This window comes from Narcine bancroftii, chromosome 1, assembly GCF_036971445.1.
Source record: "Narcine bancroftii isolate sNarBan1 chromosome 1, sNarBan1.hap1, whole genome shotgun sequence".
NCBI lineage: Eukaryota > Metazoa > Chordata > Chondrichthyes > Torpediniformes > Narcinidae > Narcine > Narcine bancroftii.
The window spans coordinates 445,252,507-445,267,568 of record NC_091469.1 but is presented as its reverse complement, the minus strand read 5'-3'; the positions used below and the strand labels follow the sequence as shown (position 1 = coordinate 445,267,568).

The following is a 15,062-nucleotide window of genomic DNA, read 5'->3' as shown; positions in this document are numbered from 1 at the left end:
TAATAATCTCTCTTCAACGTGAAAGAGCAATGTCTTGCTCTAGCATTGCTACAGTGTGTTTGTTTTCTGAAAACATGTTGTATTCCTGAAGGAAGAAAACCAAGAGATGAATTCGGGATGTGTGCCCAATACTGATGATCAGAACGATTCAGATTCTACACCTCCACGTAAGAAAATAAAAAAGACAGAGAATGGAATGTATGCCTGTGATTTGTGTGATAAAATATTTCAGAAGAGTAGCTCTCTTCTGAGACACAAGTATGAGCACACAGGTAAGAAAGATAATCCTGTATTGTCTAAATGTAGTACGTTGTGCCATTTGTACTTCAAGTCAGGAAAACAGTTTTTGGCCTAGAAATCTGAGTGAACATGTGAGTGTGCTGCATAGGGAAATGGAATGGTGTATCAGTGACTATTTAAATCATGAGTTCCAGCTGGCAACTCCAGAGGCAGCTAAATGGATATTGCATGCTACTTCAAAGTCCAAGTGGGAAGGACTGGAAACATGAGGTGTTAGAGGACTAAACAAGAGAGATCACAGATGCTGAAAAAACTGGAGCACCACACAAAACGCTGAAGGAACTCAACAGGTCAGACAGCATCCATTGAAGGCAAAAGGTAATTGATGTTTCAGGCCAAACCCCTTCATCATGAATTCCTGGTATCTTTTCCCTTCCATGGATACTGCCTGACCTGCTGAGTTTCTCTAGTTGTTTGTATGGTGCAGGTAGACTAATGACCCATAGTTGGGGCTTGTGCTGTGGTCAGAACTGTGGCGCGAATTAAGTATTAGCACCAGGCAGTTGAAGGAACCTATGTTCCACAGTGTACAAATAGTTCAGCTTTTTGAAATAAGCAGAACATATTTATTCATATAAATCTAAATATATAAATGTGCCTTTACAAGATTAAACATGTTGGAAAAAGTTAACCATGTTTTCAGTATATGAAGAAACCTTTTTTATTGAAATGTGTTCAATATTGATCGATCAGAGAATTCTTTATGTTAATTAGTACATGGAAGTAGAACTTGCAAAGAACTAACTTATGCATGATAGGTCAAATTTATTCTGAGTTGTGTTTACCTTGACAAAAGAATTATTTGCAGCATTCTCATGAACTATGACTTGTGCATCATAATTTTATATTGGTGAACTGATAGTGCACTGCAGTAGAAATATTCAATACTTATTCACCTCTTGATGATTAGGTCATTTCAGACCACAATATTTTAAGGAGTAAATTGGGGGCCAGTTAGTTTCGAATTCACAATCATTGAATCTTCAGCCCTCCCATTAAGGGTACCAGGTGGATCCCACTTTTTAAATTTACTTTTCTTTCCTCTCCATTTTGATTCTCTGGAGTGTCTTTAAGTGATTAATCAGTGTCAGAATGCTTTTATCCACTTGATTTTGTTTTACTCTCTGCTTAAATGTTACTCAGCCATTATTTTTGTGGCAGGTTAGAGACTTTGCAGGTTTAGGTTTCAACAAGTTTTTAAAAATAACCTGGTTATTTTAATAGCAAGGGAAACAAGGCAATTATTCTCTTTAATAACACATTGAAGGAAGTTGGTATTAACATGATAAAAATTGGAAAGAAAATATAAATGATGTAAATTTGATGCAGTGTTAGTTTGTTTTATGGGCAGACCCGGAGACATCTCATACACAATACAATGAGTAAAACACTATAAAGGTGTAGAGCTTCAGAGATCAATAAAGACAACATAATATTTTGCAATTTTAGGATCAAAAAATATAAATAAAAATAGCAGATTGACAATAGCTAACAATTGACACTTGTTGAACTAACATGACAAAGTTATTGTGAAATTTAATCCCATTAAAGTAGTGGAACATTGACATCAATTTCATGAAGGCACATGTTAAGGACATGAATCCATTTCCACTTGTGGCATTGCTTGTGCTTCTAGATAAATTACATATTTGTATTGTCAACAATTTTGATCATCAGTTGCCCACTATGACATCAGTCGCATCAGCAAGGCTTTTGCATATTTTCATAAAGTAATCCTCTTCCAAAGTTGGGCTTGGAAGTCATCGTTGGATATATTTAATGTTGAGGGTTGGAGTGGGTGACCAGTCTTTATTGTATATTGGGAAGAAATGTGTCGTGGGTGATCAAGTAGCGAAAAAGATTGGGGGAAAAATGATTGAAAACTGAGTAGAGAAGTAGGGAATTGGAGGCCAGGAAATCTGAATAGTCCCAATGAAATGTCTTGATTCCTGATGAAGGGCTTTGGCCTGAAATGTCAATTATCTTTTGCCTTCCATGGATGCTGCGTAACCTGCTGAGTTCTTACAGCATAATGTGTGTTTCTCCAGTTTTTCAGCATCTGTGCTCTTGTTTTCCAATCAGAATAGTTGCTGAGTTGGGAGGTCCGAGTCCCTGGAGAGATTGCAGTTGTGTGAGGGAAGTGGGTGGCCTCTATAATGTAGGCAAGTGTTTTGTTTATTTTTAAGGAAACCTACATCAGTACTTCTCATCTTGGAGAGGGCCAATAATGGGCATTGCAAGACAGTGATGCCTTGAAATGTTCTAAAAGGAGTTTTGTATGGAGAATGACATCATCACATGTTTGTCATGCAGAAATAACATTGATCTGAATTTTAGGATTAATGTTAAAGGACTCAGAAATTATTGTTACCTCCTTGATTTCTTTGCCTGATTCAAGCCAACTGTTGTTGGAACCCTTATGCCTTTATTATTCTCCACTTGATTTTCTCCACATGGTGTTCTGACCAACTGCTTCAGCAACATACAGTATAAACTAGCTAACTGGCAGATCAAGGAGGGCTCAATAATGCATCAGGGCATGGAGGCGTAGTGGGCAAGTATCCATAGACCTGCTCAATGTCACAGAAAAACAAGCTTGAATCTCACCATGGCAACTTGGAAATTTAAATTCAAGTAGTTAAGTAAACTTAGGGCGAGAAGCTAAGTTACTGATGGTAACCATGAATCTACTAGATTATCATAAAACCCATCTGGCTTACCAATGCTCTTAAGGGAAGGAACTGCAATCACTGACAATGTGGAACTAAAGACTTATGACTCAAATGAAAGGGCCAGCAGAATAGATGTAGGAAGATTATGCTTACTGGACCAATATGGAATGAGTGTCTTCTCTTCAGAGGAAGGGTTGGTTAGACTAGTCTTACACATACAGACATTTAGAAGACCAAAAAGTGACTTGATTAGGGAGAAAATAGAAAAGATATTCCTCTTTTGATACTAAGGATTACTATTTTCTCTCAGAGGATCATACCTTTGCAAATGCTCTCCCTCAAAGGGCAGTGGAAGCGGAGTCTTTGAATATTTTTAGGACAGAGATACAGTAGATGCTTGATAAGCAAGGGAATGAAAGGTTACTATGGATAGATGAGAATGAAAAGTTGAGGTTACATTCTGATCAGATATGAAATTATTAAATGGCGATGCAAGCTTGAAGGCCTAAGTGATTATCTCTTCATTTATATCTTCAAAATTAATGGAGATCAAAATTTATAAAAGAAAATGTGCATGGACTATTAGTGGAATCAATTCAGACTCAGCCTCAGTAGTATCAGAACCTGACTAAGTGCAGGCCCATCGAAACTTCAATGGGAAAACAAGGGATCAAAAGGAAAAAAAAAGCTTTAACAAGTAATAGCAATAGTTCAGTGAAGGACATTAAGTACCATACTACATATTTCAAATTACTTGTGAACACTACTACTGATTAGGTGATTTTTCAAATGAATAACCACAAACAGCTTTAGCAAAGGAAAATGTCCCAAGACTATTCCAAGGGAAGTTCAGGCAAAAGATGCATTAAATCCTGTGGTCAGAATCAAAATAAAAAGAGCTGGAGAGGATGAGGGCTCAGTGGAATTCAAAAATGTACAACTGAGACAACTGTTGCATCTTAAAAAAAAATGCGAGATAAATAACTTTCAGAATCTTAAATGATTGGTATGAGATTGATCTCCGCTTAAAGATGCAATTAAATAATGGTTTTTGGTTTTAAGATTGTTTTGAGTGAAAGGTAAAATAGAAGTTACAAAGGCAAGGCATTCAGGAGGGACCTAGGACTATATTTTTATATTGCAAAAATTAATATTGAGTAAATCATTGTAACTGTAAATGGGATCAAACTTTGCAAGACTAACACCTTTCTTTTTTTTAAGCAAATTTTGCTTATTTCTAATGTCTTCATTTGGCCAGGTAAGCGACCTCATCAGTGTGGGATTTGCAAGAAAGCTTTCAAACACAAACATCATTTGATTGAACACACGCGACTGCACTCTGGAGAGAAACCTTATCAGTGTGATAAATGTGGCAAACGTTTCTCCCATTCGGGCTCCTATTCGCAGCACATGAACCATCGCTACTCGTACTGTAAGCGAGAAGCTGAAGAACGTGAAGGAATAGAGCAAGAGGAGACTGGGCCTGATTCACTAAACAACAGTGAGTACACAGACATCAGGACCTCTCCTTCCCATGTGGACTCTGATGACAAGGACAGCACTGCAAGAGAAGATGAAAGTGAAAAGGAGGAGGAAGAGAAGGAAAGTGATGAAATACAAGATAATTGTGCAGAGGAAATGAGAGAGGAATCAGAAGACGAAGCAAATAGAACAGAACTGACAAGTGATGTGGAGCAGGAAAACATAGTAGATGGTCTGCAAGCTTTGGAAGCTAATTCACCAGAAAAAATGTAATGAATACTTGATCAGGAATATAAATTGGAGAAGAAATGTTCTGCGGTTAGTGTTGTACCATGTTTTTAAAAAAAATTCCAGAAACACACTCTATATTGCTATGTTTTCTCTTCACTACTGTGTAGAAATCCCAGTGTGCCTGAACCTCAACAATTAACAATTTACCACATAAACTGTTTAAGATAATAGGAATGATGTTTGTATAAAAACTGCAAAAAAATTGCAAGTGAGAAATTGCATAAACTGACTGTCTTGATTCAAAAGGCAAACCAACAGGTTTTAAAAGAATTTGCTACTAGTCATTCTGCATTACCTGTTTGCCTGTGTTGCTCTTTATTTTGCCATTCATGTATCCCATTAACTTCAACACTGTACAGCTGGGAGAGATTTCAATGAAAATTTCTATTACAAATGAAAGTATCAATTTATAGTACTACAACTCTCTACTCCATTGCTGATCCTCAACATTTCATTGGTTTAAAAGGATGTGAAAATTTCTGCACTACAGAATTCCCTTTATACTTGTATCTAAAGTACAGTATTATTGTCTACCTTTATCAGTATCGCACTAGAAGGTAGTAATTGACGACATTAGTTGATCTTATTTTAGAGTGTAAATTCATTTGAAGCATAATGTTAGCCTTAAAGCAGCTACTAGAAAAATAAAATTGAGAAGGATGTGGTAAGACTTGTAGTTAGATGTATAGCAATCTGTTTCCAAGTCTTCAAAGTAAGAACTAACAGTATAATTGTTGGAGAGAACAGAAGTTGGTGTTTTAGTGACTAGTGTTACTTAGGTGAGGATTATGGTATATGGAGCTTTGTATTCCCCTGGCCTTATGCAAAACCTGTGTGCTGCAGTGCCATTTATAAATCAGTATTATGGAAATGTGGCTCTAACCAGCCCTTAGCTTTGGTGCAAGTTATTAACAGTGTTAGCTGATTTTATTTCAGTATTATTTTAATTCAAATTATGATAACTTTTTAGTTTCTTATGTTTGTGCAAATTTTGTACTGTATGTCCTTGAACCTGGCAGTATTAATACCCTACTTACTGACACATGTAACTTTTAGTTTTAGAAAACTTTTATATTTATGTGTCTTATTTTTATATTTCTTTATTGTTATTTATTACACAATGTAGTGTATAATACTGTAGTTTGTATTAATACAATAATATATTTTAGTAAGAAAAATGATTTGGAAGGTTGATAAGAATTCAAAGCAGAAATACAATTGGTTCTCTTGCAATTAAATTTTGTTTTACAGTGTTATGTAACAGTATTACTTGCCTTGGACTGTAGAACTAGAGTTTCAATGGGAATGTATGAAATTTACATTCAGAATCCATTTATTTGCCCAGCCTCACTTTTAATGTTTTGGGCGACTGAATTTTAAGAATAACGTTATACAGCATGGTATTTTTGCAGTTTTGAGATTACTGTGTAACCATGGAACTGTATTACCATCCTCAGCCAAATTATCAAGTCATGCGCAGTGTTGGGAACAACATAACATTTTTTGCTTTGTGCCAATTTGTTTTAGAATTCCTCTACATCTGATACAAGCCAGAAGTTTTTTTTTTAAATTGCCTAGTTACATGATAGTCATTTTCTAGTTTTATACCAGACTACCCATCTCACAATAAAATGCATCAACAAACTGTCTGAACTTGTGACTTCACTGTTGTGTATTAGTTTTTGTTCCAGAAGAACTGCTTGCTGGCTAATTTACAAGGGTGTGGGAAAAAAAAATAACTGAAATGCATGTCATTTTTTAAATGACTGAGAAATTGCAAATTTCATTGATTCATCTTCTCATTAGAATCAACATTCAGAATTCTTTAACAATTCATTAACAAAGTTAAATATTTCTGTAATACTATTCGTTTCAATGTTAGGATAGATTTGGCTGCAAAGAGTTGCTATTTTACTAGTATACGTGAAGGGAATCCTTTCGATTTCTCCAGCTCAGAGTAAGTAATCAGTTTCCTTTTCCTTTCTATTTCCTTTCTGAACAGGACATCTGAAAGTTGCATGGAGGTTGAGGTCTTGCTCTGCACTCAACATCAAATGAGATTGACACACATGAGATTGAATTTAATAATTTTTCTAGCTAGTAACTTTTTCCTGCCTTTTGAATGCACTCAGAAATTATAACATCTTTGTTGAAATTGGTGAGGGTTTAATAGTGGTGTATCCTGGAAACTAATTGCAGATTTAAAAAAAATTTTGATACACATACACATTTTAATTTAGACTGTGTAATCTCGATGGTTGTTGATGCAAATAGATAGGTCTATAGAAGATTTCAAGATAGTATATGGTCATGAGATATGCAGAGAGGTGTCTAAAAAATTTAGTGTCAAAATGTAAGGTTACATTTTAAAACTTAAAAACCACAATTGAGTAAAACAATGTTTAAAAAAAATTGCTGAAGGGTGTAAAAAGGGTATGCTGCAACTCCTGAAGGTTAGTAAATGTTATCCCAGCATCGAAAAGATATAGAATCCTAGAATCGCTATATGAAGCATGATATACATATACATAAATTAGTTGGCCTAATGTGAAGAATGCTTAAAAAATTTCAAATAGTGAAACATATGGAGAAAAGGTTGAAAAAAGAAAAGAAAGCTACATGTGGAAGGCATTGCATCTGAAGATATTTTTTGGAGATGTTATTCTTTTCACAAACGATAAACTTTCAGCATTGAAGAAAGGCATTTTATTCATCATGACTGAGCTGAAAACAGAAAATGTTGGAAACATTAATCATGTCAGGTAGCATCTGTGGAAAGGAAAGGAATGATTTGTTTTGGGTCAGCAACTCCTTGTCAATTCAGACACATAAACTGTTTTTCTTTCCACAGATGCTATCTAACCTCCTGAGTGTTACAGAAATTGGTCATTATTTCAGATATCCAGTATCGGTATTTTTAAAAATATCTTTTGTGACTGTGCCAGTTCTTTGAAAGAGCAATACAAATACTTGCACTCTTTTTCCACTACCTTCAATTTTTACTTTTAAAATATTTTTCCATTTTATTTTATTTATTTAGACAATTAACCTACAACTCCGGTACGTTTTTGAGGGTGGGAGGAAACCGGAGACAAGGGGAGGATGTACCAATTCCTTACAGTGCGGGATTTGAATCCTGGTCCGGTCCCAATCACTGGCGCTATAAAGGCATTACGCTAACTGCTACGCCAACCGTGCCGCCCCATAGATCTTTCTTGGAAGTTGGTATTGAATCTGATGTCTTTATCTTTTCACGTAGCATCTTCCAGCTAATCATAACTCATTTATTCTGGGGAGGAAACAAATCTTACCTGGTTCTCTTGGTAATAAACTTAAATGTGCATTCTTTTGCTTATTAATTCTACTGCCAACTAAACTATTTATATGCTCTTTTTGAATCCTCAATTTAAGTACTCTATTATCATTGTTAATGGTATTCTGTCAAATTATTCTTCAGCAACTTTTAAAAATATTTACTTTAGGGTCTATCCTAAGGTGAATAATTGCATCTTCACATAACTAAAGTTCAAGATTCATGGCACATTTCCAGTTAAGCTCCTATGATGTAATCCAAGATCTTGCCAATTTTCCTGCAAAGCACTGCCCTTAACTGAATATAGTAGTCCAGCTGATGTTTGCTCACTGATTTTCTTGATAAACATTTTGCATAACTTTTATGCTTTCATATTAGAACCGCAATCAATTTGTTTTAAGTTTTGTAAACTTGCAACAACTACTACTTGTATTTTATGCATTTAATATATAATGAATATATAATTTTTTGGTGTATGGTTAAAAGAAAACATAGCAATATTAAAACAAATGATAAAAACTGGGTTAATGATTGTTTAGGTTTAAAAGAACTTCTGAAAAGAGGAAATTAAAATAGAGAGACTTGGCGGGGGTGGTGGGAAGATATCTGGAGTTGAAGGAGTTGGATTAAAAATCTGTAAATTCAGGCTTGCTCAAGAGGCCAGAATTGGAAGGTTGTAGAGTTTCAGATTATAAAGAGAGAAGGGATAAGAAAAAAGTATTTCAAAATATGTGAACAAGTTAATATCAAAGCATTATGTAACTGGGAGTTGTGGGTGGTCAGTGCAGGAACGATGCATGGGTGCAAGATGTCACATGACCAGCAACATTTAAATTGTCACAGTCAGTGGAGTGGAGTGATGAAGGCACGCTAAGAAAGTGATGAGATGGTCAAAGAGTAACGGGTGTAGGTGGTGTTTATCAGATAAGATGAGACTTGATAGAACTATGTAATGTTAAAAGTTGAGAATTGCATGTCTTTGTCATGGCAGGAATATGAGATCTGACAATAAAGTCTGGAAGCATATTGATTCAGTTTCAGATATCTTGTGGGGTAGAAGCATGAAGTCAATGGCATGGAATGGGTTCAAAGCACCATGAAGCACCGTGGAAAAAGTAAAGCAGAAAAAGTCTGTAGATACACTGCGATTGAAGTCAAAACACAATGTGGAACAAGCTCAGCGGGACAGGCAGTCTACTTTGTATATCAAAGATAACGACACATAACCAACGTTTCAAACTTGAACCCTTCATCAGGTATGATACCTTGATGAAGGGCTCAAGCACGAAAAATTGGTTATGTATCTTTATCTTTGTTATTTAAAGGACACCGTTTGACCTGTTGAGTTTGTTCCGCATTGTGTTTTTACATGAAATGCTGCAGAAAGGTATGGTATGTTTTAAAGTAGGATTACATTAAGATGTCAAATGTGTGGTGTTTGGGAATTAAAGATGGAGATTAATTTTGATATTTGAATTGTTACTTGGTCTATGAACTAATTTCCAGTGTAAGCAATTGTGTGGATTGATTTTATTGTGCTTTTTCATACTCAGAAGACTTTGTTGGGAAGTTGAAGTGTGGTTTCCACTAAGAATACACCCCACTGCTTAAACTTCTCAAAAATTGGATCCCAGCAACCAATTGAAACCTAATATTTTCTCATCCAAAATAAAAGCAGGAAATGCTGAACTTGGAATAATTGTTAGTTAAAATGGAAAAAATAATTTGTAGTTGTGGGAGGAGGAAAGGAGGATAAAATAAAAGGGGCTAGCGAAGAAAAATTGGAATTGCATAGTAAAACAAAATGTGCTTTTGTATATTTTTACCCAATTTTTTAAACTATTAAATTAGTAAGTTAATTTGAATATCTAAACCTTTTGTAATGTTGAAAAATAAACAGGGATGTGCATTGAAAATGATCAGTGGAAAGGCAAAATGGTTTTTATGTGAAATGGAAGTTAAATAATGTAGCTGAAGCATGGTCAAATCAGGACAGGGAGTTTCTGAATAATGATTCCTAAGAAAATCTTACTGAATTCAAAGAAAAGATCACCATCTATCAACAAGCCCTTGGGATAGGTAATCAATCATGGATTTACCGATAATGACCACAATCCAAAAATGTTTTTAAAATGCACAGAAAGACATTATGTGCATTCTGTTGGCAAAGTTGAATTTGCATATTTTGCTCGGGCACTGGAGAAGGTTTGGAGAATGCAAAATATGTTTGACCAGGATGGTGCTGTTCATGTTTTTTTTAAAAAAGAACAGTTAATGAAATCTTTAATTTTTTTTATTTTTTAAATTTTTTTATTTTTCGCACTATAAACCATATTGAGCAAGATACATACAGACATTTTTCTTCTTGGCTTTCCTCCACTTTACAAACCTGCGTAGTACTCTCATCCAAAAGTTGGAAAATATACAATACCAAATGCAAATAATTTGCACAAAGTACACGGGGTGTTGATGTTTTGTGTGTGAAGATATATATAGGAGAGAAAGAGGATTCAACAAAGGCCAAATGTCATTGACTAATGTGCAGCTTCCTGATACTTACGAAAAGATCAGAATCCTGCTGATCTGGGCCAGAGAGAGCTTCCATTAGTAATGTTGGAAAATGCCAAGAGTAGTAAAAGTTAAATTGGTGAATTTTTTTTAAAGCACCATGAAGAAGGGACAGTGATGAGATAGAAAACATCTGCATTGAGCCCAATTATCCAATTGATGGGGTATATAAAATGTTCAAAACAGACCATATGCTTTATCCACTTCCTTTGAAGCTATCATATAATTCCACATAATTCAGCCTTCTCTCACAATGCTGTTGGCCAACCTGGTTAACAACTTCTACAGCTGCAGTTCTATTTTGGGGGTCGGGGGTGGAGGTTAAAGATGCTTATTCCCAATTCCCCCATTTCATTTGTTGCATACCTTACATTGTTGATCTCTAAATTTGTTCTTGCTATCTGAAGACATGCTCAATTTATCAAAACTTCATAATGTTAAATCCCTCTTTGGGCCGCATGGCCTTCTAGAAAAATAAAGACTCAACCTGGTTACCGTTTTATGATGGATCCCTGTTTTCCATTTGTCCCTTTAATTGTTTTCAGTTCACTCTGTATCCTTTGAATAACATGATGACAAGAACAAAATAATACTGTGTATAATTTACTTTTTGAAGCCTTGCCCAATAGTCAATTTTAATTATGTGTTTATTTGTAGTGACTGATCCCTTGGCTCCCGTCCCTTATCAGATTCTTATTTTTAAAATGGCATGTAATTTTGGCATGGCAGAGAGGTCAATCTCTTTACAATTAACAGATCATATGCTTCACTGTATACGATGGACTCTATGCTCTCAACTATTTCAGATTTATTGTCAGAGTGCTTACTTAACACATACACCTGAGCTTCAGTTTCCTGCAGGCGAGGCAGCAAAGAAAAAACTGTACACAATGTAAACAAATAAAGAAACATAAACAAACTGCAATATAGTGAAGAAAAAAAAATCAAGTGGAAAAGTAGGAGCCCTGATTGAGTTTATTGTTGAGACTTATGTTGGAGGGGTAGCAGCTGTTCCTGAACCTGGTGGTGCAAGTCTTGTGGCACCTAGACCTCTTTCCTGATGGTAGCAGCAAGAAGAGTGTGTGTGCCGGGTGGTGTTGATCCTTGATGATTGCTGCTGCTCTCCGATGGCAGTATTCCCTGTAGATGTTCTCAGTAGTGGGAGGGTTTTGTCTGTGATGTCCTGAGCTGTGTCCACTATGCTCAGGGGTATGGTACCATGATGCAGCCAGTCAGCACACTTTCCACTTGCTACCACACATCTATAGAAATTTGCCAGGGTTTCTGATGTCATACCCAACCTTCACAAACTCCTGAGGAAGTAGAGGCACTGAAGTGTTTTCTTCACTGTACCATTAGTGTGTTCAGTCCAAGAAATAACCTTCAAGTTAATGACTTCCAAGAACTTAAATTTGCTCACCTTCTCCACCTCTGATCCTCCAATAGTCTCTGGATCATATACATCTAGCTTTCCCTTCCTGAAGTCAACAATCAGCTCCTTAATTTTGGTGACATTGAGTGCAAGGTTGTTGTTGATGCACCATTCAGCCAAGTTTTCAATCTCCCTCCTGTATGCTACCTTTTTATATAACCCACTGCCATGGTATCATCCGTGAATTTGTAGATGGTGGTGGTGTCGTACCAAGCCACACAATCATAGGTGTAAAGTGAGTTGGGGGGGGGGGGGGGTGACTAAGAATGCCGTCCTGTTATTCTCTGCTACTGATAGAGATTGTGGAGAGGATGTTCTTACGGATCTTCACATTGTGGTCTGTAGCTGAGGAAATCAAGGATCCAATGACACAGTGGGGTGTTGAGACCCAGGTCTTTTGTTGAGTTTGCTGATAAATTTTGAGGGGATGATGGTATTAAATGGTATTTTTAACCCCCATGATATGTAATATCCATATCAAATCCATGTTGATTTACTCATTACATGTTTTAGTTCTGAAATTTCTTCCCCCTATTTGAAGTGACCCAATATTTTTTGATAATGATGTCTCTGCTATATTTTCCTAAAATGTACAGTGGCAATCTAACCAAGGAGTTTTACCAAGAGTCAGTTTAGTTATTTTTTTTCTACTTAAGAAACGATACAGCTACATTTAAAATGAGTCTTTTGATGTCTTGTTTACCAATGCTATTTTCCATTATATTTTTTCAATCTCTATTCTTCGCCTCAAAATCAGTTTTCTTTCATTTGCAACTTACCATAATTATTATATTAAGCCTAGAAATTTAGGAAGGGCACTCTATTTTACACCCAGTATTATACCAAAAGAAGTTTCTTATTTATCGAGTGGAACACCATTGCTACAGAAATTCGTATGGGCACATTGATTCACCTTTGCATTCCTGGGGAAAATTTTGCATCAGCTGTACACACAGTTCTCTCTTCAACCTCAGGAAATTTTGAGGTGCAGCCATCCATCATTGACATTGCTAAAAACCATCAGATTTGTATAAAGAAAGCAGTCCTATTAAAAAAGATCTTCCTCAAGCAGGTCCTAGTCTAGAACTGGGAACTTGGTAAATCCCCTTAATTTTTGTCACAACTGCTCTCTTTTCCCCTACCTGCCCTGCCCCAGCCTACTTCGTACTCCTAGGTTGCAAACCTGACTCTGATTTTGGGGATTCCCCCAACCTCACCCACACTGATCTCCAGACTATCATCTTCCCACAGGTTCTAATCCCCTGACAACCTTCCATCTATCCATTAGTAAAATGTGTAACGAGCTGGCAGTAGCACCTAAGTGCTTGGACACCATGGAACTTTGCACCAGCTGGCCCTCAGTTTTAATGTTCATGACAATATCTGATCAGGCGAGTATAATTCTAGTGGGTGCTGATCAATTTCTAGGCCATTTTATAATTGTCAGCATTTACAAAATGTTTTCCTAATCTAGTCAAGACTTATTGCTGTTAATCAAATCTACAGATGCTGAGGGTAATCGGAATCAGAATTTATTGATATGAGCATGTCATGAAATTTGTTGATTTGTGGCAGCATTTATTATAGGTGCAAAAATTGCTATAAATTGCATTTTTTTAAATGAATCTATTAGTGCAAAAACAGGAAAAAAAGTGAAGTTCTGTCCATTCAGAAATCTGATGGCAGGGTGGGGGGGGGGGGGGAGAAGTTTTTGTACCATTGAGTGCTCCTTCCTGATGAAGGAGTGAGAAGAGGCCATGGCCTGGGTGGTGAGGGTCCTTGATGATTGAGGCTGCTTCTTGAGACACTGCCTCTTGTAGATGTCCTTAATGGATTGAAGACTGATGCCCATGATGGCACTGGTTGAGTTCACAACTTTCTGTAGCCTTTTCCTGACCTGTGCATCCCAAATAATGATGCAACTAAGTGCAATGCACAAATGTGCTCAAGAACTCAGCAGGTCATGCAGCATCCCTTTACAGTACTTCCTTTGAATACTGCATGACCTGCTGAGTTTTTTTCCAGTACATTTGTGTATTGCACTAGGCTTATGTTTCCCTATTATCAAATCTGGCAGTATTTCCTCTCCTGTTGGGCTTTTTTTGTACTTGCCTTGGAAGGCACTTGTCCACACTGTAGCAACTTAATTCTATTTCTCTTACCTAAATAATTCTGTGGTAGTAGAAATCTCTTTCAATTATTCTGTCATGCTCGTTTCTCTTTTTTTCTTTCAAATCCTTTCTGTTGCTAGGTGGTTCAGAACGGTAACCCTTTGCATTATTGATACTTTATTATCTCCATCCACATTTATCATATTTCTGATTTGTTGATATCTGTAATTTTTGTTATTGTGTTTAATGAGCAGTGACTGTGTTTGTCATTCTTTTTAACTCTAAATGTTATGTTCTACAATGTTTAAGGCAAATCAACAATTTAAAAATATTTAATACATTTGTAGAAGTTAATGAATCACCTTTAACATCTGGACCTGGTCACCATCATTATTATTTCAAGGTTGTCTCATCAAGCTAGCAGTATATTTAGAAGTTCTAGACCTGTTTGTGTGAGAAGAATAAATGTGTTACAAGATGAGGCGCTCTGTCTTGGAAGTTCCTGAATATTACTGGCATAAAGCAAGAGTCAGTCTGTGCAATATAAATGCTGTAATTTATTTTCCTTTTGTACAAATGTACAAAAATGATCCTTTACAATCTGCTTTATTTTCCTCATAATAAATGGACCTGAATCCCACATGTGAGTGCAAAGCCTTTATTTTCTGAACTAATACCAAATGTGGAAGCACTTCCTGTATTTATTAGCAGCTTATAATCACCCGCTGAAGTTAGAATTAAGGTTAATGATCTTTTAATTGCCACCAGAAAGAGGAAAGGTCATTTTCTGGAGACATTAACTTTCTTTCCATAGGGAAAAAGCATTGATGGATGCTCAGTTTTTCTGTTTTGCGATGTTGTCTGAAGGAGGCACCACCTTCAGTAAGTACTTT

The 15,062-nt window shown here is 36.2% G+C and overlaps 1 protein-coding gene across 6 annotated transcripts in view; it reads left to right on the top strand.

Annotated features, from left to right (window-relative positions):
- Positions 1-6,390, top strand: part of zeb1b (zinc finger E-box binding homeobox 1b) — a 138,480-nt gene extending 132,090 nt beyond the window's left edge. For 5 of the 6 annotated variants that reach the window (XM_069914480.1, XM_069914477.1, XM_069914476.1 and 2 more), the window contains 2 exons: positions 92-272; positions 4,231-6,390. In XM_069914480.1, the coding sequence (XP_069770581.1) occupies positions 92-272; positions 4,231-4,727 (678 nt within the window). In that variant the 3' untranslated portion in view covers positions 4,728-6,390. The remainder of the gene's footprint in view (positions 1-91; positions 273-4,230) is intronic. The other variant, XM_069914479.1, reaches the window with a different exon arrangement.
- The last annotated feature ends 8,672 nt before the right edge of the window (positions 6,391-15,062 follow it).